Source organism: Artemia sp. Qi Xiang Cuo, chromosome 7 (genome assembly GCF_049724085.1).
Source record: "Artemia sp. Qi Xiang Cuo chromosome 7, ASM4972408v1, whole genome shotgun sequence".
Classification (NCBI taxonomy): Eukaryota; Metazoa; Arthropoda; class Branchiopoda; order Anostraca; family Artemiidae; genus Artemia; species Artemia sp. Qi Xiang Cuo.
The window spans coordinates 37068565-37094588 of record NC_142800.1 but is presented as its reverse complement, the minus strand read 5'-3'; the positions used below and the strand labels follow the sequence as shown (position 1 = coordinate 37094588).

Below are 26024 nucleotides of genomic sequence, written 5' to 3'. Positions count from 1 at the left end.
GTGTGATTTTTTCTTTAGATAGTGTTCGTTCAAAAAGCGATGATTTCTGTTAAGTAAATAGTTCTTATAATTTTTCCGTTCAATTGGAAACAAGGAATTCTCTTAAATAAATAATTACTAGACCTTTTAAAAGGCAAGTATAAGATTTGAAAGAGGCTTTCGTTTTAGTTTGTGTGTTTTTTTAATTTAATGACGCTGGTACAAAATGCGAGGATTTCTGTTAAATAAATAATTGTTATTAATTTTAAAATATATTTACGGGGTTTGAATGGCTCTGTCGTTTTATTCCGTGTTATTTTTTCTTTACATGGTGTTCGTTCAATTGAAAGTGAGGATTTCTGTTAAATAAATAATTATTATATTTTTTAAGTTAACTTGAAAGCAAGGATTTATCTTAAATAAATGTTTGTTATACCATTTAAAACAGCTTTACGGGGTTTGAGGGACTCTGTCGTGTTCTTACGTGTGATTTTTTCTTTAAATGGCCTTCGTTAAAAAAGCGAGGATATATTTTAAATAAATAAATATTATATTTTTTACGTTCAATTGAAAGTGAGGATTTATGTTAAATACATAATTGTTATACCTTTTAAAATAGCTTTACGGGGTTTGAGGTGCTCTGTCGTTTTATTATGTGTGATTTTTTAATTAAATGGTGTTCGTTCAAAAATCGAGGATTTCTGTTAAATAAATAAATAATATATTTTTTACGTTAAATTTAAAGCGAGGATTTATTTTAAATAAATAATTGTTATACCTTCTAAAATAGCTTTACGGGGTTTGAGGGGCTCTGTCGTTTTATTACGTTTGATTTTTTATTTAAATGGTGTTCGTTCAAAAATCGACGATTTCTGTTAAATAAATAATTATTATATTTTTTAAGTTAAATTTAAATAAATGATTTTTTTTAAATAATTAAATGTAATAACTTTTAAAATATCTTGTCTTGTGGTTTGTGTATCTGTTTTTTTTTTAAGTTTTATATTTTCTTTGCAGTGTTTTCGTTCAAAAAGCGAGGATTTCTGTTAAATAAATAGTTATTATATATTTTTACGTTCTATTGAAAGCGAGGATTTCTGTTAAATAAATAATTTTTATACCTTTTAAAATAGCTTTACGGGGTTTGAGGGACTCTGTCGTTTTTTTACGTGTGTTTTTTTCTTTACATGGTGTTCGTTTAAAAATCGAGGATTTCTTTTTAATAAATAATTCTTATACCTTTTAAAATAGCTTTACGGGGGGTTTGAGAGACTCTGTTTAAATATTTATCGGGGTTTTATTTTTTATGTTAAATTATTTTAAATGTAAGCCAATATAATTACCACATTCTTTTATTCTAACTTAACTTGTAGGAATAGAGTTTCGGTTACTATTGAGCCTTACATGCCTGAAATCATGAATTAGAATGTTTAATTAGCTGTTTGGGTTTTCAGACATAGTTTTTTAGATGGTCATGGGTGTTAGGTTCCTGGAGGGTTTTATGACTCCTCCCTCCAATGAATTCAGATGGTTTTAGGACTCATCCTCCTAGCCATAACTCCATTCAACCTTGAGCGAAGATATAAAAGTTTGATGAAGTATTTTTCTACTTAACAACTACATTAATAACTTCCAAGATGATAGTACTGTATGACACAGAATTTATCAGTTACCGAGAGTTCAATGACTCCTCCCCGCAATGAATTCCAGGGGTTTTATGACTCCTCCCCACACTGAATTCAGGTGGTTTTACGACTCATCCACCTAGCCATAGCTCCATTCAACCTTGAGCGAAGATATAAAAGTTTGATGAAGTATTTTTCTACTTAACAACTACATTAATAACTTCCAAGATGATAGGACTGTATAACACAGAATTTATCAGTTTGAAAAAATCATCTTGTGGTGTTATATTTGAATATGCATTTTTATTATAGTCTATGGAACTCGAAGAAATTGACTGTTATCATTGGATAGTGAACTATAACATGTTTGAGTCTGATAAAAGCTTGTGGAGTACTACATTACGTCATATAAACAGACTGGGATTCTACGATAGAGTAATACCACCACTTAATAATGCTGGTCGGGAACTGAGAAATGTTCAGGAGGAAGTCAGTGAAATTTTCAGTTTTTTCGGGGTTGAAGCGCTCTACGTAAAGGGCAATGTACCTACAGACGAGGTTACGTGCGCGCACGTAACCTCTTCTAAATTAACCTTAAAAATAAAATAAAGCTATGTCAAATTTGCATGTCTCTCTCACTATACATGCACTTTCATGGCTTGTAACCACCCACCAATCACGTTATTGTATATTGAGTGGACCCTATTGTTTCTGATCTGCCCCTAAAAACAAGAGGTGTCTATGAAAATATTCTTGCTGAAAACGTGGAGTTTTCGGATTGCACACTTTTTCGGGATTGGAGGACCTAGTGGGGGATCCCCGTCCATTTTGAAAGGTACCAAGGAAAGGCATGCAAATAGCATGTAGTTTCAAAACGTGTTTAATCATGTTGCTTGAATGAAGTATCTGTACTGTATATTCAAGAGGTGAAATCAATAAAGAGCTTGTTTCTTACTTACAAATATTTTCATAATTTCTTGAATGAAATTTTCGTATTGTGTATCCAAGAGTTGACTTCAAGAAAGAAATTGTTACTTACTGAGAATTTTTTCATAATTTCTTGAATTAAATTTCTACATCGTGTAGCTAGGTGAAAATTGTTTGTGATAAAGAGAAAAAAGTTACTTACTTACGATTTTTTCATAATTTCTTGAATGAAGTATCTGTACTGTATATCCAAGAGGTGAAATCAATAAAGAGTTTGTTACTTACTTACAAATATTTTCATCATTTCTTGAATGAAATTTCCGTATTGTGTATTCAAGAGTTGACTTCAAGAAAGAAATGGTTACTTACTGAGAATTTTTTCATAATTTTTTGAATTTAATTTCTACATCGTATATCTAACTCGTGAAAACAATAAAGAGTTTGTTACTTACTTAGAATTTTGTCAAAATTTCTTGAACGAAATGTCTTTTTGTTTATCCAACAGGTGAATTAAAGAAAGAATTTGCTACTTAGACTGAGAATTTTTTCATAATTTTCTTGAATTTAATTTCTACATCGTATATCTAACTCGTGAAAACAATAGAGAGTTTGTTACTTACTTAGAATTTTGTCGTAATTTCTTTAACGAAATATCTTTTCGTTTATTCAACGGTTTAAATAAAGAAAAAATTTACTACTTACTTAATAATTTTTCATAGTTTCTAGAATAAAATTTCCGTATTGTGAATTAAATAGCATACTTCAAGAAAGGAATTGTTACTTACTTAGAATTTTTTCGTAGTATCTAGAATTAAGTTTCTCCGTACTTTAGGTAAGTGAAAATTGTTTGTGATAAAGAGAAAAAAAAGTTACTTATTTGCGTTTTTTTCAAAATTTATTGAATGAAGTATCTTTATTGTATATCCAAGATGTAGAATCAATAAAGAGTTTGTTACTTACTTACAAATAGTTTAATAATTTCTTGAAAAAAATTTCCGTATTGTGTATCCAAGAGTTGACTTCAAGAAAGAAATGGTTACTTACTGAGAATTTTTTTCATAATTTCTTGAATTTAATTTCTACATCGTATATCTAACTAGTGAAAACAATAAAGAGTTTGCTATTACTTACTTAGAATTTTGTCATAATTTCTTGAACGAAATGTCTTTGTTTATCCAACAGGTGAATTCAAGAAAGAGTTTCCTACTTAGTTACAATTTTTCCATTATTTCTTGAATGAAATTTCCGTATTGTATATCCAAAAGTTGACTTCAAGAAAGAAATTGTTACTTACTGAGAATTTTTAAATAATTTCTTGAATTAAATTTCTACATCATGTAGCTAAGTGAAAATTGTTTGTGATAAAGAGAAAAAAAAGTTACTTAATTGCGATTTTTTCATAATTTCTTGAATGAATTATCTTTATTTTATATCCAATAGGTGAAATCAATAAAGATTTTGTTAATTAATTAAAAATATTTTAATAATTTATTTAATTAAATTTAAGTATTGTGTATAAAAGAGATGACTTCAAGAAAGAAATTGTTACTTACTGAGAATTTTTTAATAATTTTTTGAATTAAATTTCTACATCATGTAGCTAAGTCAAAATTATTTGTGATAATGTGAAAAAAAGTTACTTACTTGCGATTTTTTCATAATTTCTTGAATGAAGTATCGGTTCTGTATATCCAAGAGGTGAAATCAATAAAGAGTTTGTTACTTACTTACAAATATTTTCATAAATTCTTGAATGAAATTTCTGTATTGTGTATCCAAGAGATGACTTCAAGAAAGAAATTGTTGCTTACTGGGAATTTTTTCCTAATTTCTTGAAATAAATTTCTACATCATGTATCTAAGTCATGTAAACAATAAAGAATTTGTTACTTACTTAGAATTTTGTCATAATTTCTTGAACGAAATGTCTTTGTTTATCCAGCAGGTGAATTCAAGAAAGAATTTGCTACTTACTTACAATTTTTTCAAAATTTCTTTAATGAAAATTTCTGTATTGTGTATCTAAGAGGTGACTTCAAGAAAGAATTTATTACTTACTTACTTACTTACAATTTTTTCATAGTTTCTTAAATGAAGTTTCTGCATTGTGTATCCAAGAGGTGACTTCAGGAAAGAGTTTGTTACTTGCTTACAATAGAACTATGCTAAAGAATAAAGACGGGTTCAGCTTAAAGATATTTATTGCTTAAACGTATTAACAGATTTTTTTTTGAAAAAAAAACAACAAATGTTTACATAAAAATAGTACTTAGAGTTCACTCTTAAACATCCACAAACGATGGTCCCATGATATAGAATAGTTTTTAACATGTCTTATTGATTTATCACGATCAGGTATGTTCTTAGGTATCGACTGTGCGAAGAACCTAATCTCGTCTTCAGGACGGTGATAACCCCCTTCAAATTTAGGACACAAATTTAGGAAACTCTTCTAGATTGAAAAGTGGAATCCTAGGGTCACACTTTTGAATTAAAACTTTATCTGTAGGTACATTGCCCTTTACGTAGAGCGCTTCAACCTCGAAAAAGCTGCAAATTTTACTGACTTCCTCCTGAACATTTCTCAGTTCCCGACCAGCATTATTAAGTGGTGGTATTACTCTATCGTAGAATCCCAGTCTGTTTATATGACGTAATGTAGTTCTCCACAAGCTTTTATCAGACTCAAACATGTTATAGTTCACTATCCAATGATAACAGTCAATTTCTTCGAGTTCCATAGACAATAATAAAAATGCACATTCAAATATAACACCACAAGATGATTTTTTTAAACTGATAAATTCTGTGTCATACACAAGATGATTTTTTCAAACTGATAATTTCTGTGTGATAGAGTCCTATCATCTTGGAAGTTATTAATGTAGTTGTTAAGTAGAAAAATGCTTCATCGAACTTTTATACCTTCGCTCAAGGTTGAATGGAGTTATGGCTAGGGGGATGAGTCATAAAACCATCTGAATTCATTGGGGGGAGGAGTCATAAAACCTTTGGAAGACATTGCGGGGACGAGTCATTGCACTCTCGGTATCAGATAAATTCTGTGTCATACAATCCCATCATCTTGGAAGTTATTAATGTAGTTGTTAAGCAGAAAAACACTTCATCAAACTTGTATATCTCCGCTCAATGTTGAATATAGTTATGGCTAGGGGGATGAGTCCTAAAACCATCTGAATTCATTGGAGGGAGGAGTCATAAGACCCTCCAGGAACCTAACACACATGAACATCTAAAAAACAGTGTCTGAAAACCCAAACTTTTAATCATATATTCTAATTCAAGATTTCAGGCTCGTAAGACTCAATAGTAGCCGAAACTCTGTTCCTGATAGTTAGGTTATAATAAAAGAATGTTGTAATTATATTGGCTTACACTGAAAATAATTGAACAGAAAAAATAAAACCCCGATAAATATTTAAAAAGAGTCTCTCAAACCCCCCGTAAAGCTATTTTAAAAGGTATAAGAATTATTTATTTAACAGAAATCCTCGTTTTTTTAACTAAAAAAATTTAAATAAAAAATCACACGTAATAACACGACAGAGCCCCTCAAACCCCATAAAGCTATTTTAAAAGGTATAACAATTATTTATTTAACAGAAATCCTCGCTTTCAATTGAACGGAAAAAATATAATAATTATTTATTTAACAGAAATCCTTGCTTTTTGAACCAACACCATGTAAAGAAAATATCACCCGTAATTACACGACAGAGTCCCTCGCACCCCGTAAAGCTATTTTAATAGGTATAACAATTATCAATTTAACATACATCCTCGCTTTAAATTGAACGGAAAAAAATATAAAAATTATTTATTTAAAAGAAATCTTCGCTTTTTGAACGAACACAATTTAAAAAAAAAATCACACGTAATAAAAAAATAGAGTCCCTTAAACCCCGTAAAGCTATTTTAAAAGGTATAACAATTATTTATTTAACAGAAATCCTCGCTTTCAATTGAACTGAAAAAATATAAGAATTATTAATTTAACAGAAATCCTCTCTTTTTGAACGAACACCATGTAAAGCAAAAATCACACGGAATAAAATGACAGAGCCCCTCAAACCCCGTAAAGCTATTTTAAAAGGTATAACAATTATTTATTTAACAGAAATCCTCGCTTTCAATTGAACGGAAAAAATATAAGAATTATTTATTTAACAGAAATCGTCGCTTTTTGAACTAACACCATGTAAAGAAAAAATCACACGTAATAAAACGACAGAGTCCCTCAAACCTCGTAAAGCTATTTTAAAAGGTATAACAATTATTTATTTAACAGAAATCCTCTCTTTCATTTGAACGTAAAAAATATAAGAATTATTTATTTAACAGAAATCCTCGCTTTCAATTGAATGAACACCATGTAATGAAAAAATCACACGTAAAAAAACGACAGAGTCCGTCAAACCCCATAAAGCTATTTTAAAAGGTATAAAAATTATTTATTTAACATAAATCTTCGTTTTCAATTGAACGGAAAAAATATAAGAATTATTTATTTAACAGAAATCCTCGTTTTCAATTGAACGAACACCATGTAAATAAAAAATCACAATGAATAAATAGACAGACTCACTCAAACCCCGTAAAGCTATTTTAAAAGGTATAACAATTATTTATTTAACAGAAATCCTCGCTTTTTGAACGAACACCATGTAAAGAAAAAATCACACGTAATCAAACGACAGAGCCCCTCAAACCCCGTAAAGCTATTTTAAAAGGTATAACAATTATTTATTTAACAGAAATCCTCGTTTTCAATTGAACGGAAAAAATATAAGAATTATTTATTTAACAGAAATCCTCGCTTTTTGATCGAACACCATGTAAAGAAAAAATCACACGGAATAAGACGACAGAGCCCCTCAAACCCCGTAAAGTTATTTTAAAAGGTATAACAATTATTTATTTAACAGAAATCCTCGATTTAAATCGAACGTAAAAAATATAAGAATTGTTTATTTAACAGAAATCATCGCTTTTTGAACGAACACCATGTAAAGAAAAAATCACACGCAATAAAACAACAGAGTCCCTCAAACCCCGTAAATCTATTTTAAAAGGTATAACAATTATTTATTTAACAGAAATCCTCGCTTTAAATTGAACGGAAAAAATATAATAATTATTTATTTAACACAAATCCTCGCTTTAAATTGAACTAACACCATGTAAAGAAAAAATAACACGGAATAAAACGACAGAGTCCATCAAACCCCGTAAAGCCATTTTAAAAGGTATAACAATTATTTATTTAACAGAAATCCTCGCTTTCAATTGAACGGAAAAAATATAAGAATTATTTATTTAACAGAAATCCTCGCTTTCAATTGAACGAACACCATGTAAAGAAAAAATGCATAGATCCTATTTTAAATTGACAATACTTATCAAACATCACTTGTGTATTATACAGATCATATTCCTCATTACCCCTTTTTAAATGTTAATCAAATAATTCTGATTATAATGTCCGATTTTTTGTCTGCTTTTCAAAATGTTCGTATTTGGAACTTTGTCAGTTAACACTAAGCTGTAAATTGAGTAACTCTCTCGCAATAACAATGGGCTTAGCAGTGATTAAATCTCATTGTCGGCGACAATTCAATCAGATCAGAGTTGTGCAAATGGAAATACCTTTTCGCAAATTGAGTTAGCTTCTATTTCATAGACAAAATATTTGAATTCCTTTTATTCAAATCACCTATCAAGTTATCAAAAAATATATGAACTAGAAATCTGGTCTGTAAATTGTGTCGGAAAAACTTGTCCGTTAAAACTTTATTTTCAACTAATTCATCCGGGGTTTTTCACAAGCAATTCGTACTATCCTCGCTCGTCCGATTTGGCAACTAAAAAAGACACACCGGTTTTTCTGACACGGATTTAACCTAAAAAAAAACTTGTATATAATGAAATAGAAATCCGGCAAATTGTGTCAGAAAAACTTGAACCAAACCAGATTATACCCACCTAACCAGATTGTACCTACCAAACCAGATTATACCTACCAGAAACCTGTTTGGTACGGGGGCGTAAGCAAATTCAATAGATACTTACTACTTTTCTAAATGTGATGCACTCATTTTTTAAAGAAAGTCCCAGGAAGGTATTTGGTCAAGCATTTTGATTCAAATGGGTATAGAGTTCATTTCGTTCATGGTTTGCAACGACATTTTGAGTAGATCTCTAAACCCATACCCCAACGAATGCCGTAATTTTTTCAAAATCTTGTGGGGGGAAGGGGTAAAATTTGGAGCCGATTTTTCCAAATCAAGTGAACATGACAGAGAAAACTGAAAAACTAGTCATATAGTAATAAAAAGGGTAAAGATGTACTAAAGAAAACTGACCTGTTTCAGTATATGCTTGAATTATGCAGGCTTATCTTAGTTTTGACATCATTTTTGGATAAATGAAATTTCAGAGGGAGGAGGGAAGGGGGACCAAACTGGGGTCTAGAGAAAAATCGAGGTCAGGGAGGGGAAGTTACCTCCTCTGACCCATAGCAAATTACGCCCCTAACCCTTACACCTTTCTACTAAGTGGTTGGAGAAGTGTAGGCATGTGGTTCTGGAACCACTCAAAATTATATATTAAAAGAAGGATTACTTATTGTTATGCTTACTTATTCAAATTATTTACTTGACAATTCCACCGTAACATTCTCTCCACACGTAAGATTGTGCATCCAAAGAGGAAGAAAGACAAATGAAAACAGTTCTGTAGGAGAATTCAGGTATTCTTCCCAAAATTTTGAAATGAAAACAAAGTTAATTTGTAATACCATTTATCGTACCTACACAAGAAATTATCTTTTTATGGAATATCCGTTCATTTGTGGGTAATGTTTGGCTTTCTAAGCCACTCATTCCTAAGCCTAAAGGCACATCCCTAAGCCTAAAGGCACATTTCTGTTGAGCTAGCAAAATCTTCCGCAAGTATGTCGATCACAGTATACAAATAATAGACAGTATGAGCGTTCTCTATCGCACCCATTATAAAAACCCAGACCGAGGTGCGAGTGCTCCGGAGAATGTAGAAACATAAGCGACATTAAATCTTTTCACGGGTAGACAAGTCAGATTTCTCTTGAACGTGAAACTTGGTTTCAAAGTTGTAACACTGTATTTTAAAAAATCTAATTTTAAATTAATATTTTCCAGTACATATATGAAAATCAGTAATTAGGAGTGCAATGTTATTATTAGATGTTTTTACGGATTACAAGTATGTTTCGAAGTCTCGAGTTGGTTTCAAAGGCATTTTGAGAAAGTTTCTGCCAAAATACTTGTTCCAGGGTAATTGGACCGCTGATGGCAGATCAAATGAGAGGAGCTGTTCTTACGCGCCGATATATATAAGAATTTCGTACAAAAACTTTCATACACACCAAAACTAGCTCTTATCTCGGCTCTCCTCCAAAACAGGTAATTAGCCTTTTTCAAGTCACACACGAACTATAATCTGAGAAATTATATATCACGACATGAAAATATAAAAAAAATGATAAACCATCACAGGTATCAGTGGCGGATCCAGGATTTTTTTTAGAGGGGGGGGGGGGTGCAACTAGATTACTATCTAAAACCACAGACTATTGTGAAACCTAATTGATAGTCTGTGCTAAAACTGTTAGGTTGCCCCTTTATGGTAAAACATTTTGTGTCAAATTTCAAATACTCCCGCCACTTCGTGGATCCCTCTCCACTATGAAATTTCGGCTACTTCCCTGTTGCAGTATTGATCAGAAGTTAACATTAGAAATTCCCTTGTTTTCAAAAATTTCAGCAACCCCTTGTCCCCCTTTTTGGAAATCCTACATAGGCCATTCAGTTAAGTCCACTGTATATAAATAAAAGATTAAGTCATAATTTGTATATAAATTAAGTCATACCTGTGAGATGGGACAGTTGCAAACCACTTCGGCGGCTCACCAAGTTTCTTTCTGCTTTCGCAATTACGAACAATATAATTTTGAACCATTTTTCATTGATTGACGAATATATACTAACCCGCTAATGCAATAGGAAGTGGGAGGAGCTGTTTGTGCGCACCAAGAATGAAGAGCCAGAAATCATTTGCGGTAAACTTACTACTAATTATCTTTATACAGTGATGTCGATATACAAACCTGTCTGCTCAGTCAACCTTTTGTGTCGAAGCTGCTCGCCTAGAACCACTTTGTTAAGTGTGACTATATTTATTTATTTTTTAACAAAAAATTAAAGATCTGTTTCTTCTTCTATTTTTTTCTACGAAAAGAAACGACACTATGTTTTGATTTTGTTTTCCACTCTAAACGTGTTTTTTCATTCAATTCTTGTATGGTTTCTTAGTTCTGCTCCTTAATAAAGGTTGAGATGTCTTATCTCCCCTAGATTGGAGGTGATTAGAAATTGCATAAAAAAAAAAGTTTTCAACTGAAACTAAGGACCAACATTAAAACTTAAAACGAACAGAAATTATTCCGTATAAATAAAAAAAGTCAAGGCAGTGTTGTTTCTAAATTAAATTTTAATCAAAGACGAGCATAGATTAATTTAAAAAAAACACAAAGTTTTTCGAGGGAAGTAAAGAGCGAAGTTGAAACTTGAAACGAACAAAAATTATTAATTCACAGCCTATCTAACATACATCAATAAAACTAAGGCAAATAAATCAACTGGTGATACTTCCTAATGATTGTAGGATTACAGAGACCTAGCACTTTACTGAAAACACAAAAGCCAAGCATAAGAACAATAATGCTGATTTAGGAGTCGAAAGTAAATACGTAGCCTCACATCAAAACACTAATCTATAACGCTTCTTGTAGTATTACAGAAGCTGTGGTGTCAATAACTTTCAGTTTGCAATTAAAATTATCTTAAGAGCCTCGCCAGAAAAATAATAAGTTTAAAGTAATTAAACTGCCTATAAGATATTGGATTGGTTTATCAGATAATATCTTGATTTCATCTAGTATTACTCGAAATAAAGAACGTATCAATCGTTGAATGGGCTCTGGAAATCCAGTTATTTCTCTCTATAAAACGGAGGATTTTATGTTGTGATTAAATAAAAACAAGTTTTTTTAACTGAAAGTAAGGAGCGACATTAAAACTTAAAACGAACAGAAATTATTCCGTGTATGAAAGGGGTGGTCTCTTCCTCAACGCCTCGCTCTTTACGCTAAAGTTTTTTATTGTTTTAAAAAACAAATTTGTGAGACACAGTCAAACTTTACCGTAAAGAGCGAGGCGTTGAGGAGGGGACCACCCCTTTCATATACGGAATAATTTCTGTTCGTTTTAAGTTCGTTTTCTGATCGCATAACTTTTAATAGGTGAGATTAAAATTGATGAAACTTATATATTTGAAATCAGCATGAAAATTTGATTTTTTTTCATGTATCTATCGGTATCAAGACTCCTTTTTAGGGTTTCAGTTACTATTGAGCCGGGTCACTCCTTACTTATAGTTCGTTACCACGAACTGTGTGATACAAATTCTAAAGCGAGTTTGTAGTCCTAGTACTAACAAGATTCCTTCACTTCGAACTTGTCTATAAAATAATCATGAAATGTCCTTTTCAGATCCAAGACGACAGTCGGTCATTGAACTGAGCTCATTGTGCAGAAGTGATGCCAAATTAAACGAAAATAATAAATAAAACAACTATCTCAATATGCTTTACTTTTATGATGTTAAAAGTGTCCTTAAAAGGTTTACCTATGCCGCACAAAAATTCCTCTATTGTTTTGTGTTTTCAGTAAAGTGCCAATTCTCTGTAATCCTACAAACACAGGGAAATATGACCTATGGTCGTGCTTGCCTTAGTTTTATCTTTACATGTTAGATAGGCCTTGAAGTAGTAATTGTTGTTCGTTTTAAGTTTCCACTTCGCTCTTTACTTCCCTTGGAAAAACTTTGTCTATTTTTAATTAACAGTTATGAAAAACCACGATAGATACTATACATTTCCTATGCGCTATAAAATGTAGCGTAGTAGTTCTGCTGATAATTGTAATCAAAAGAACGTATCTATATTCAAAAAATGGTGAACCGAAATCACTTATAGTTAGTCGCCTGAATTTTGTTTCTTGTCGAGCCCAAAGTAGCAATTAATTTTATAGAAAACATTTTTGCCTAAGCTAAAAATGTTGATTCTAAAAAATTGCAAAAGTGGTTTGTAAAAGTCAAAGCCAGTTGCATTACTTTTAATGTGGAATTAAATTAAATATAACCTATCATTAAAACATAGACTTACTTTACATAAGTCTATGAAATTTAAATATAGACTTATTTTACAGCAGAAGTTGATCTTTTTATTTCTATAATTACGAGGACCTCGGTAGATGTAGTTTTTTATACATTTCTTACACACGTAAGAAATAATTAGAGCAGTAGTTCTGTTATACTAACTGTCGAAAGGACGTATCTGCATTTAACAATGGTAAACGGAAAAGGCTTCCAACTAGTTAGTCACCGGTTTCCTTTCTCGTCGAGACCCGGTGAGAGATGCAAGCCAATTTTTTTACTGGACATATGATTATGTCGGAGGTTAAAAATGACGTCACTTACGCATTTTTGAAGGGTCGCAATATGTGTGTATATCAATGCTATTGGTCGAGAAAGCATCCGGCCACTTCTGTTTCCCGGAGAATCCGGGAGCCTTGTGAACCAAGGTCGTGCTTATGACGCAGCATGCTTCTTTTATATACCTATTTTCTATACAATTCAGGCAGTTTATCTTGTGAATTTGATCTATTTAGACTTTAATATAGTTGAAGAGGTAAAAGAAAAAGTGGTTAATTCAAACATTTGGGATAAACGATGGATAGTTTGAACCAATAACTTAGGATAATATTCAAGTTTTCTGGTAAAACATTCCTGTCAGGGTTACTATCAGTGGCGTAATTTCGTTAAATTCCTGGGGAGGGGGGGGGAAGTTGGAACCAATTTTCCCAAATCAGTTGAAAATAACATTGAAATGAGCCATATTGTACCATAAAGGCAAAGAAATACTTAAAAAAAAACTGACCCGTTTCTCTGGATGCTTGAATTTTGCGGGCTTATCTTAGTTTTGACAAGATTTTTGAAGAAACTAAATTTCAGCTGAGGGAGGGGGGACAAACTGGGCAAAAAAATAAATAGAGGGGTGGGTGGCAAATAGGTGTCTGAAGGGGACAGTTGCCCTCCTTCCCCATAGCAAATTACGCTCCTGGCTACTAAAGGAAGGTTTTAGAACTTTGAAAAGGCCGTAGTATAGGTACCTTATAAGAATTTAAATCAGATTTATTTTAAAGACATTTTACAAGTTAGATCTGGATAGTGTGACCCTTTTAATGCCAAATTGTACCAAAGGTCACAGAGCCGCTTCTTACTAAGAGCTATACCCTACCCTACACAGTTACCTTCCGTATTTTAGAATAGTATCAATATTTAGATAAAATTTAGCAAATCTTTTAGGCAAAAGCAATTATTTGCCCTTTAAAGATTCCGTGCTTTCTTTAAAAAGTTTGTATTAATTTTTGCAAATTGGATTTGGATTCCAGGTTTTAATGTTTTTCCTTTTTATATTTACTAAATTCCTAAGACTGAAATTATAATTTTAACTATCGTTTTACTGAAAGATATTCGCTCATAAGAATATGTTGTGTGTAGTTTAACTGCTTGAAATATTAATATTGATTAAATGGTTTACTTCCAGTATGGATTCTGGAATTTAGTGTCTTATTTCTTCTGACGGGTCTAAAGTTTCTTTCTAAGCTGTTAGTCTTAATATTATAAATAAATAATCACTTATTTTTTAAGCTTACCCAGATCACGAAGGAAAGAGTAATTGATTTCACCGAAAAGCCCTAGAGATCATACGATAAATGTTTGCAAATAGAGTGGTAGTTTTGAACCTTAGTGCCAATGTAGAATAGGATGAATAAGACGAATTTACTCACCCTAACATAAAGATGCTAAATAATAAATTAGACTGAACATTCCAGAAGTCACACAAGAAGAGATCGCTCCCGCATTCTGTAAGACCTAACAAGGCCCTAGCCAGGATTTTTTCTGGAAGGGGGGGGGACTTTGCAAAACGCATCAAAAATTTGTTTATATATGTAGTTTTGTTACGTTTTTACGTCTGACAGAGCCTGACACAAATTTCGAGGGGAGGGTCAAACCCCTAACCCCGATTACTGGATGCGGCCTTGCGACCTAGCCGCAACTTCAAGAACGCAGTGAATGACAAAAATTAACTTTCAGCTATGTTTTAGCATTCGTACTATCAAAGTGACAAAGAATAATATAAGTTCAATTTGGTACTAAACCTTCTGTTGGTATACGATACTAAATGAAAATAATTTAGCATGATGACTAATGATTCCATTAAATAAGCAGTTGAATTTTTATTTCTTTTTTTCCCTTCTTGTTATCTACAATTTAGTACAGACAATCTATATTGAACTAAAGCAATTAATTGGTCAATGATAACTCTACAAGTCTTTACTTTTACTTACTGCGTGTCTTATTACCTAGTTAAACATATACCTAATTAAACGCAGAAATTCTCTTCTAGATTCAAGTTATGCGAGTTTTTACTATTTTCGCCCTTGGGTCGTTAGTGCTGGCAGCTGCGGTAGCAAGTCCAGTAGATGACACCGACAGTTCCATTCGAATAAATGATGTCCAAAGCTGGGTTGATAACATTATGCCCTTACTTCGACGCTTCTTAGGCGCATCTGATCGTCAAAGTAATATGGGTGTTATTGCGATGGCAATCCAAAGGATCCGTAACCTAATTGGTGAGTCATAATGTTACAATTCTTTCATTAACACGAATATATCTTGATTAGTCCGTTAAAAATTGGGAAAATCCAAATATATTGGGGATTTTTACATGAATGTAATTGTTTTCTAGCGTAAAAATAAAAACAAAAAATTATGTTTGATTCTTTAGTATAGAAAATGTGTTCAAATAAATTTTAGGAGCAGCTTATTCAAGTCGGCTTCTATAAAAAAGATATATATAAATCAATAGTCATCTGTTTGTGCTAATTCTAATTAATAGAGTATCCTAATGAACCTAAAAATCCAAGCTCTAGTCTAGTGTTTTGACGCTAAAACCCTGATATTCCGAAAAATTAACTTAATTAAGGTGGCATATGAATGGTTCAAATATCTTTCCTTTATAATAGAAAATGGTTTTTTTAAATCAACAAATTAAAAACAAACCCAACGCTTATAAACTTGTATGGGTAATCATTACCCTTTACAAAACCCTACTTACTATCCCCGAATTTTCGGGGTTTCCCCGAAAATCGAGCAAGAAAGGAGCAGTAAAAATGATTGGGCCTAGAAACGTCAAAGCTCTGAATACGGCCCTGACTACCAGCCATTCTTACACCCCCTTAAAAAAAGAATTAGGTTCTTGAAAAGTTAATGGGATATTCTCCTTTATACTTACTAAGCCGATTTTACCGTTTTCGATGTACAATAAAAAGATAATAAAGTTTCTTAGATTTTGATTACTGATTAATTCAATGTCATGAATTGCATTAATATTCCTTATCCTCCAAGGAAATTGCCAAATGTCATTCATGCTTTGTTTACGTCTCTTTTTGTAATACTGTATCACCTTCAAGGTGGCTGGCGTGTCACTAGTGAGAGTGAAATTTTCCGGAGATCTGAGTCACCCCAAATCGCCCTTTTCCAATCCTATTAGCATCAGTCACCACGCACAGCAGCAAAAAAGTAAGCCTTGGCATTGGAAAAAGAAGCAAAACTTGTTTTTACTTTCGGTACAATGACTCAAAACTGGTTGTTTGTTGACAAAAGACTGACAGAACCAGTTTCTTTGTTCTCGTTACCCAGTAACAACTTGAGATGTTTGTACAAGAGCAGGAAAAAAAAACAACATTAGAATTATTTAAACCCGTAAAATTTTTAAGACAAGGTAAGGTAATGCTTTTATTCTAAGTAACGGAAATCATCGATTTAGCACCACAAATGACTTTAAAAGGGTGGGGGCGGGGCGGGGGTAAACTGTCCCCGGTGCCTTGACTGGGGATCGTAAATATAAAAATAATTTTTTACTTATGTTTAAGTTGGGAGGGGGTGCCGTAGCTAATTTTGCCCCGTGTGCCCCTTTGTATGACTCAGGTCAGGTCCTTCCCTAGCTTCACCGGTTTAGTCTTCCTGAGCCTCCACAAGCCCAGAAAACTGCTGAATAATATTTAGGCCTACTTTTATTAATGTCACTAACTATTTAAGAAGTTTCTTATTTGGGCTCTTGCTCTCAAAACAGATTTGGGTCATCTTTTTCATGGAATCCTGGCTATAGAGACGTACCTAGTTGATGGGGGGCTTAGACTTCCTGTATTACATTATTTTCCCGAATTTTTGACCGGTTTTGTCAGGTAAAATTACTTGATTATTAATTAAAATTAGTTTTTTTCTATTTTTGGGCCCTAAAAACTTCCTCCGCACTTGTCTCTTGGCATCTTGGGGAGATGTCGTGCCAGATCCATATACTGGAGGGATTGATATACGTGCCAGATAGATATACTGGGAGGGAAATATTCAGATTTTTTAAAAGAACTGTTTAAAACTATTCTTCCACGAAGCAGAATCGACTAAGCGAGATCGAAAAAGGGATAATTTTTAATCTATAAAATATTTAAAAAAAGTAAATCTTATCTTATTGGCATGATTGCAGTTGTATGTTCTAAAATACCTCCGGTTCAGGATCTATAACTTCAAGAAATGTCTAGTCAGGGCTACAATTGACGAAAATGAAGGGGAAAGGAAGGGATTATTCTTCATTTTTAGACGTGAAGATAAAAATAAACAGTATATCTATGGGGGTGGCAATTTTTTCCGATTTTTTTTTCAATGAATATACGAAAAAGATTTTTTTCTGTTTGGTTGAGCGCATCCTGATTCCCCTCCCATGCCTATTACCCCCCCCCCTCCCCTGTGTCTAGTAAAAAATTAAATTTTGTTGTTTCTACAATAGTAAAATTTTAAGTGGAGTCTATCAGAGTATGGATTGAATACAAATTTAAGACTCATGAGACTGAAATTCTTTTGTTATCTTTGCTAAATTCTTTTTTACTAATATTCAAAATTTCAATCTCTAGAGAAATATGCACCAATTGGAGTATCTCATCGAAGCTCTCGAGTCCTGAAAGATAACTCAACATATACAACCAAGGATTTGTTAGCCGACTTCGGAACAACGTTAAAAGATTTTGAAGAACATTTGAACGAAACATCTTCACAAGGTCGACAAGCGAAATCATTGTTCAAGAACATCAACTACAAATGGCTTCTATACCACACAAGATTTGCCAATAAAGTGCAAGCCAGAATGAGCTCCTTGATGAATGGGCCAGAAGCTGAAAGCTTGGCTGTAAGTGGAGGCATTGCAACAGGAATTATGGGTGTTACTGGACTCGGACTCTTACTTTCAAATGCAAACTTTCTCCGAAGTAAGTATGCTATTGTTTAGTAGCTCAATTATCCTCCAAGGGGGGACTCAACATATCTCCAAGGGGAATATGATCTTAAATGATAGGGCGTATCTCACAATTTCATGATTTTACAGCTGAGCGAAAATAAAGATTTATGGTTTTCATGAAAGCAGTAACCTGTCAATTTTCAGTAAGACAAAATTTTAAAAAACTGTGTTTAGCCGAATAATTTAGTCGGATGATTTTTTTTGTCCCAATATTAGCTGAATGGGCGTCATCAGGGAAGGTCTAAAGGGGCGATGTCCTCGTGGGAAACAAGATGACATCTGAAAATGTACAAAAAGAGGAAAATGAGAAATACTCCAATTTATCGTGGTAAAAACAAAACTGCTAGTACTTGGTCTTCCAGGAACTTCCTTTCGAACTTCCTGTGAAGCAAACACGTATCTACAACTATAACGATATAAAATCACTACATGATTTTTCACACTTTCAAACCATTTCCTGGAATAAAAATTGTGAGGTAGACCTGGTCGTTGTTTAGTGAATGGTGTAAACAATAAAAAATTTCAGCACAAGCAATATTCTGTCAAAAAATATGGCAGAATAAAACGTCTTAACCATAAAATTGGGTGCTAAACTTTGCTTCTGTTGCCAGGGATTCTCTACTAGGGCACGTCTGAATTCTTTTAAGCACAAACCTTCAATACTGCCATTGAAGAAAGTAGCCTTTTTTCTCGTTGGATTCTTTTTGCACAGTTAAAAGCGTAAAACTTTTTTTTCAAAACTTGTCAGTCACTTTCTAGAAAAACAACGCAATTTTGTACGTTATTTCCCTACAGTTTAAATGGGAAGGGAGTGGAAGGTGCTTTGCCGCCAACCGGTAGCATAAGAAAATATAAAATCTGAATGAAAGTTAAGAAGGATATGGCATACCAACCAGGAGATATTCCACATGTAAAAGAAACAAGAAGCGCCAAAATAAAATTATCTATATTTTCAAATTTTCAGAGATAATCTTAGAAGCTTTAGTGTAATGTACTCAATATTTTAGGATATGTATATTAGATAATTAATTTTATCAAACAATTACTTTTCCCTGTTCCTTCTGTGATATTCAATGATATTATATGAATCCATTGATTAGTTTAAGATTTTTCAAATGTATGACAAATATTGATAGCTTTTATTACAATAAAAAACAACACTTAGAGACCAACAGTTTTTTCAATGAAATTTCTTACTAGATATATATTACATAAAGTAGGTAGACCAGAGATGTCGTTTTACTTTTTTCTGTAAGGGGTGTAGTACCAAAAGTCAAGAAGCTTTCTGGGCTCCTGAAATTGAATGCAAACCCTTTCACGAAGAATATTTAAAAAATTCCTCCTTTGTATATGTTTTATCGATTTGTAAATTGTAAGTCTTAAGGAAAGATATGGGCCATGATACCATCGGCTACATAGAACTGATTTAAAATGCTGATTTTTATTTGCAAGTTTTTTAGTCTTATATTGAATCCAGCAGAATTTATTTATAAGGTAAAACCTACATTATTAACTTTTTTAAGGACGGGGGGTGGGGTGTATTTTCAAAGGCTTAAAAACTTTGCTCCCGAAGAAGTCTAGTAATTTTTTTTAAACTAGAAAATTGTATATTTCCTATGTATTTTTGGCCTTGCCGATAGGGCTACCGAGAAACAAAACTGGGTGTCGGATTAAATTAGTTTCTGCCTTCCCCTCTTTTTTGGGCACTACAAAAACGCGGTATCAATACACAACATCATTCCCCCTCTCCTGCAATTATAATATTGGGCCGAATACTACAGCTTGTTTTCTCAAAGGTTTTGGCAGAAGGTCCCTTCGGATTTTCAATGTTCAAATTGATGGAAAAAAGACGCCGTACACAATCCTGAGACAATTAGTTTCCATTGCGTATTAAAGCAAAAAATTATAACATAGATTTTCGAAATGAAAAATAAAAAGAACTTTTGTTTATTTTGGGCGGGTCCCCGGAGTTCATCTGGCTCTCCATAATTAACCCTACTTCCAAGGGATACCTGCCCTCTGGACCTCTGCTGTTGGTGGTTTTACATCTAATTCAGATATATTTTGATAACAGATAAATTTTTTTCTGCAGGATCTGATGCCGAAGGGAGGTCTTTTTCTAACTTCCGCAGTTGGGAAATTACAAATGAAATCGAAGAAACCTTCCCAGTTGTTTCATCATTAAAATCTGCTTGGAATAAGTTTGATGATTTGAATAAAGGCAGATCATTTGTCGAGAAGTTTGACGAAATATGGTATGAAATAAAAAACTTCTTTCTTCAATACGGCATAGTCCGAAGAGTTGACTCTCTATATAGGAGTGAAGCCGTCAATCCAGCGTCAATTTATGGAGGAGTTGGAGCCGGTCTTCTAGGTGCTCTTGGACTCGGTCTATTGTTTGGTGGAGCAAGAGAGGGAAAGAAGGCAAGGACAACAGGACGTTCTCTAAACCTTGATGATGATAACTCCAAAGAAGATGAAGTAGTAAGTACTCTTTCTCTCTCTCTCTCTCTCTCTCTCTCTCTCTCTCTCTCTCTTCTCCCTATCTCTCTTTACCCTTTTCACTCTCTGCATTTTCTCGTCTTTCCCTTTTCAATAATGCTTCCACGTTGGCATTCTTTTAGGGTATGTGACTAGTTTATATTACTTGCTTATTTTGCTATAACTTATTCTGCTCGTTATGGGGTGGTTTTTCGGATGATATATTTCTTCTTTAAACTGTCTTAATTATAATAATAAATGCAACATTTTTGAAAGACTTCGGGTTTTTCCATAGGAAGTCAAAAATATGCTGCGTTTTTCTTCATCCTCCCAATTTCTATGCTATATTCAATACCTTAATCTATTATAACCCAATAATTTTTTTTTTGTTCGCAACAAGAATGTTTTTATTCTTCGGCCACGAAGATAACAAATCAAAAGAAAAAAAAAGGAGATGCATTACTGCTCCCTATGCGAAAAAGTGATTTTCCTTATTGCTCAAAATGTGGGACTCTGATTCTCATTTTTTGGGTTTTTGGCTATGGTGATTCCAATGGTGCAGTTTTTTTTATTTCGATTCGGCACTGTTTTGAGTCGTTTCAGGTTTTCAGAATTCCTATAAATTTGTTTCACAATATACTTTAACCATTAAGGTTAATCGAGACCTTCGTTACCATTCACGAATCAGCTTCAAATGATGACTCTTACTCACTCGATCGTTTTTTTTAAAAAGCGTTTTTAAAGTTTCGGTTACTATGGGGTGGACTTCGTTCTTTATTAGGTTGCAGCAGATGCTGTAACCATGATCAAATTCAAATGATACAAACATTGAAATTACTGTTTGATAATAAAACGTAAAACAACATGCTGAATATGATCAAATGTTCGTCATTTTATTTCAAATGAAGTATGGCCAGCTATTACAATCTGGATGTACCAAAATGGTATCAAGAATAAAGAGAAAGTAACTATTCCAGAATTTGAATATGAAAAAATAAAATTAAAGTTTAGTTGACTATAGGTCATGTTTTATTGTGGAAAAAGGGATAACGTTTATTTTTAATTATATTACATTATTAAATTACTTCAGTGTTAAAAAATCCGCTTGTTTTCCTGCGCTTTGGAAACTTCTTTTCTACAAATTTGTTTCAAAAGTACAATACTGGTGTCTTCTTGACGGGAAACGTTTGAAATTTTGTTTTAAAATTGTAACCATCTTTTTTTATTACTTATAGACATCTATTTTACAGCCTCAATACGTCCTCGACAGTATAGATGGTATTTGGTCATCTTTTGTTTCTGAACTGAACGCAACTGCCGAAAAAGAAATTGAAAACGAAGCAAGGACAACAGAACTTACAGCTGATGTAGGTGAAGAAGAGGATAGAACATTCAAACGGCCGTCACTGCCAACTGCCTTGACTAATTTCATCCAGAAACATGGCCTTAACACAAAGGTAGTTTTTCATTACTTTAATGAATAAGCCTTTTCCATATAATGATTGAGACTCTGTTAAACATTCATCGCAAAATATGTGAATTTTGGACATATCGAGAAACTTGATCAAATGGTTTAGTTATAACTGGGAAGCATCTAGTTTTTCGCAAAGTATTCTTTTACGAACAATTGATGTCAAAGAATCTAAAACTATCCTAAACGATTAGATTTCCATCAATAGAATGGATTCACGAGGAATGTGAGTTCCCTTCGTTTTCCGTAATTTCCCTTTATGCTGCTTTTTTATGGCTTATTATTTCAAATTCGCCGTCTGTGCTAATGTTGAAAAGAAATTAAAGTCAAGAGCTTTTGCTTCATAAGAAGTGATGCTATCGCTAATTCGTCACAACTTTTACTGAAAATTTGAAAATATTCTCTTTATGTCTCAATTAATATTCTCTCTATATGAAGATTTTCTCTATCTTTTCCCCATTTTCCAAAATTTAATAAGAGCTCGAGGCATTTTTTTTTTATTATTTTGTTTGATTAATTCTGTTCAACTATTCTCCAAGGCCATTGTGGGGTTGTTCTTTTTTAATCCCTAAATCGTTTCTTTGTTTAATTTGTTGGAGTGATTTTACGACTTTCTTTGTTTATATTTTATGTTCTTAATTTAAAGGGGAACAAAGAAATTATGAGAATCAATACTGATAAATAGGTGAACCTGTTTCCTCCATTTCACTCGGCCCGTTGTTTCAACTTTGGCTACCTCCCAAGATATATCCTAGTTTTTTCAATTTTTCATAATAATATCCCAAACTAATATTGAAATTAGTCATCTCTTTCTTACTTGCAGGCTATTCAGTAAAACCATTTTGGACTTTAGTTATCGGAGGATGTGTCTAGCTACATTTTTAGTTTTTTTTTATAATGCACAGTGAGTGGGCTTGAGCCATCTTGTCCCTAAGGAACAGTGTTTGATACCTCATATCAAAATTTTATGCCTGAAATTATGCTCCTGGAAATACTATGAAAGCCACAAACAATGATATACGTCATAAGCGCCAGTTGAACCATTTACCTATAAATATAAATAAACGTCATAAGCGCCAGTTCAAGCATTTACCTATGAATATAAATAAACGTCATAAGCGCCAGTTCAACCATTTACCTATAAATATAAATAAACGTCATAAGCGCCAGTTCAACCATTTACCTATTAATATAAATAAACGTCATAAGCGCCAGTTCAACCATTTACCTATAAATATAAATAAACATCATAAGCGTCAGTTCAACCATTTATCTATAAATATAAATAAACTTCATAAGCGCCAGTTCAACCATTTACCTATAAATATAAATAATCGTCATAAGCGCCAGTTCAACCATTTGCCTATAAATATAAATAAACGTCATAAGCGCCAGTTCAACCATTTATCTATAAATTAAAGAGAAACAGATTAGGTGGTGCATAAATAATCAGACTTGGTAGGGGGATGCCATAAATGATAAAGCTGTTTTTTTTCACTTTCAGTCCATACAGTGCAGTCTTTCTTCTCTTTACCTTTCTTTCAAGGCTTGCAACTTTTAAAGTAAATTAATTTAAGAGACATTTTCTTATGATAATCCATCATCACACAAGGATTTAACACATTTGTACACTTTGTACAAATATATTTGTATTTTAAAGTATAAAATGTTTGTACTTTAAAATACAAATATATTTGTACCAGTCTAAAACGAGTGAAAAGGACTGTAGATACTTATTTTATTTTAACACAATCATAGCTCTGATAGTTTGGCTAGTTATTGACTAAAACACATTTTTGTTTTATCACTTATTTTCCATTCTAGATAACTGACAGAATTGGCACCATATTTAAAGCCAAAACACCATTAGCTTTGGCAGGTGGTGCTACTGCTGCTGCAGTTGGTATTACTGGCGTCAGTCTTTTGGGTGCCGCTATAGCCAGAAAAGACCAACTTGGATTTCGGGGTAAGTGTATTGTCATCTTTTCAGCGGATTATTTATTAGAACCATTGTTAATCTGTTAAACTAATATTTAAAAATTATAAATTCGATCTGATTGATTCATAACCAGAAGAACAAAATGGAACAAAAACTGCCATTGTTCGTCAAAAATCACATGTCTCCTTTCCTCCTCCTCTCGAGAACTAAAAGTGAATAACATACCTACCTAAATTCTCAAAATATCCTAGCCACACTCGTAGCTGTGGTCAGTGGCTTAGCCCTTCAGCCCTTAGATGGCGTGTCTTGACGTCATTTGAAGTAGTCTGGATTACTTTTGTCAGTTATGTTTTTTCATGATTTGTATAGCATATATACATTCTCATGGCCTCAAAATTATTCTGTAGTATTTTAACGTGTCTAGCTTTATTCACCTAACGTAATTTTGAGGGTACACACACACGTACACGTTTGATTCTATCTGTATAGATAAAATGTCATCATCATAGTATAATTACTAATCTGTTCTAAATTAATTTTTTAATGGTCCTAAAACCACTCTGCGTCTCTACTGATCGCTTATAGTTAATTGATTTTTTTTTTTTTTTCTTCTTCCTATTTAGATTAGCACGGAAAAGCTTTCATATAATTTCATCACTGGAATCAAATTCCAGGCCCTGCAGTTGGGAACTATCTAGAAACTAGAAAATTGAACTCGTAATTAAAAAAAATGAGATGAATTGGCTATTCATTGAAACTATGTTCACTTTAAATCATGAAAAATTGTTCAGGGAGGGGTAAGGGGAGATTTTTGTTTTCTTTTGGAAAGCCTTAGCTATTTCAAAATGTAGAATTATATTTTAATGAAAAGAAAACTCTGTTAGTTCACCTACTTAGCATTAATTTTAAACCGGAAAAATTTTACATTAAATATTTATTTATTCATTTTAAAGGTTATAACCAGATTATGTTTGCATTCGGATATGGCAATACTAAATAATTATATTAACACCTTTCATTTGTTTATACAAAATTCTACGATAAAGAGCGACCAATTGCACACTCAGTTAAGAAAAACAGATTATTGTTACTGAAATTTATATTTCTATTTCAGGTGGTAACCAAATATATGCTGACGAATATGATCCATCATACTACCAGTCATATTATTCTAACTTAGCACCACAATCTGTTAAAAGTCAACAGCCTCAATACTTCGTTCAACAAATTGGCTCGCAGCCTCAGCAGGTAGCAGTACGACCACAACGTAATTTCCTGGCACCTCAGTATTCTAGCTCACAGCAGAACACGCAAGTCCCATCGCAACAACAATTCCAGGTAGCAAACTATCAGCAACAAGCACCACAAAATGCTTTGGTTAAACGTCAGCCTTCGCAACAAGAGCAATCGTTCACACGTCAGCCTGCTTTGCCAGAGCAATCTTTCACACGTCAACCTGCTTTACCAGAGAAGTCATTTACAGAGTCATCTGGATTTTTCGCTTCCCAACCAGTATACCAACCTTTCAATGAGGCTATACAGAAACCTTTGCAGCCTGTTCAGCAGGTTTTGGCAACCACTACTCAAGCTCCAATTACCGAGACGGTAAGTTTATTTTTTCTTGTAGAAGACTGTTAAATTATACTTTAACTTAAAAAATCGGCATGTATTTTTTTGAACAATTGAATACCTTATATAAACATTTTTTTTAAATCGTGAAAAAAAAAATTATGAAGAATTATTTAGTACAATTCTGTATCATTAAGCTGAACGTAATAAGTACAATTCCATCCCTAATATAAAGAAATATGAAGATTTATGCAGTCTTGAGTTAAAAAAATATTTCTTGCCATTATATCATCTTTCTCAGTTAATGAAGTCGAGAAAGCCCAAGACATTTTATTTCCGATTTGTCCAAATTCAAGATTCACTGTTTTCTTAAATTTTGAACAATTTGTACCCCACAATAAAAAGAACAGAGAAAAAAAATAGAAGTAATTACCCGTAAGAAAGTGATTACATCTATAAATTTAGTTTTTAAAAGTTTATATATGCTATTCAGTTTTTTTT

General features: G+C 32.7%; 1 protein-coding gene across 1 annotated transcript in view; it reads left to right on the top strand.

The window, feature by feature from the left end:
• LOC148950228 (uncharacterized) overlaps window positions 1-26024 on the top strand; it is a 47217-nt gene that overhangs the window by 18258 nt on the left and 2935 nt on the right. The window contains exons 2-8 of the mRNA XM_089091806.1: window positions 13288-13338; window positions 15121-15346; window positions 17684-18034; window positions 20156-20547; window positions 21795-22001; window positions 23840-23981; window positions 25069-25559. Coding sequence (XP_088947932.1) covers window positions 13288-13338; window positions 15121-15346; window positions 17684-18034; window positions 20156-20547; window positions 21795-22001; window positions 23840-23981; window positions 25069-25559 — 1860 coding nt within the window. The remainder of the gene's footprint in view (window positions 1-13287; window positions 13339-15120; window positions 15347-17683; window positions 18035-20155; window positions 20548-21794; window positions 22002-23839; window positions 23982-25068; window positions 25560-26024) is intronic.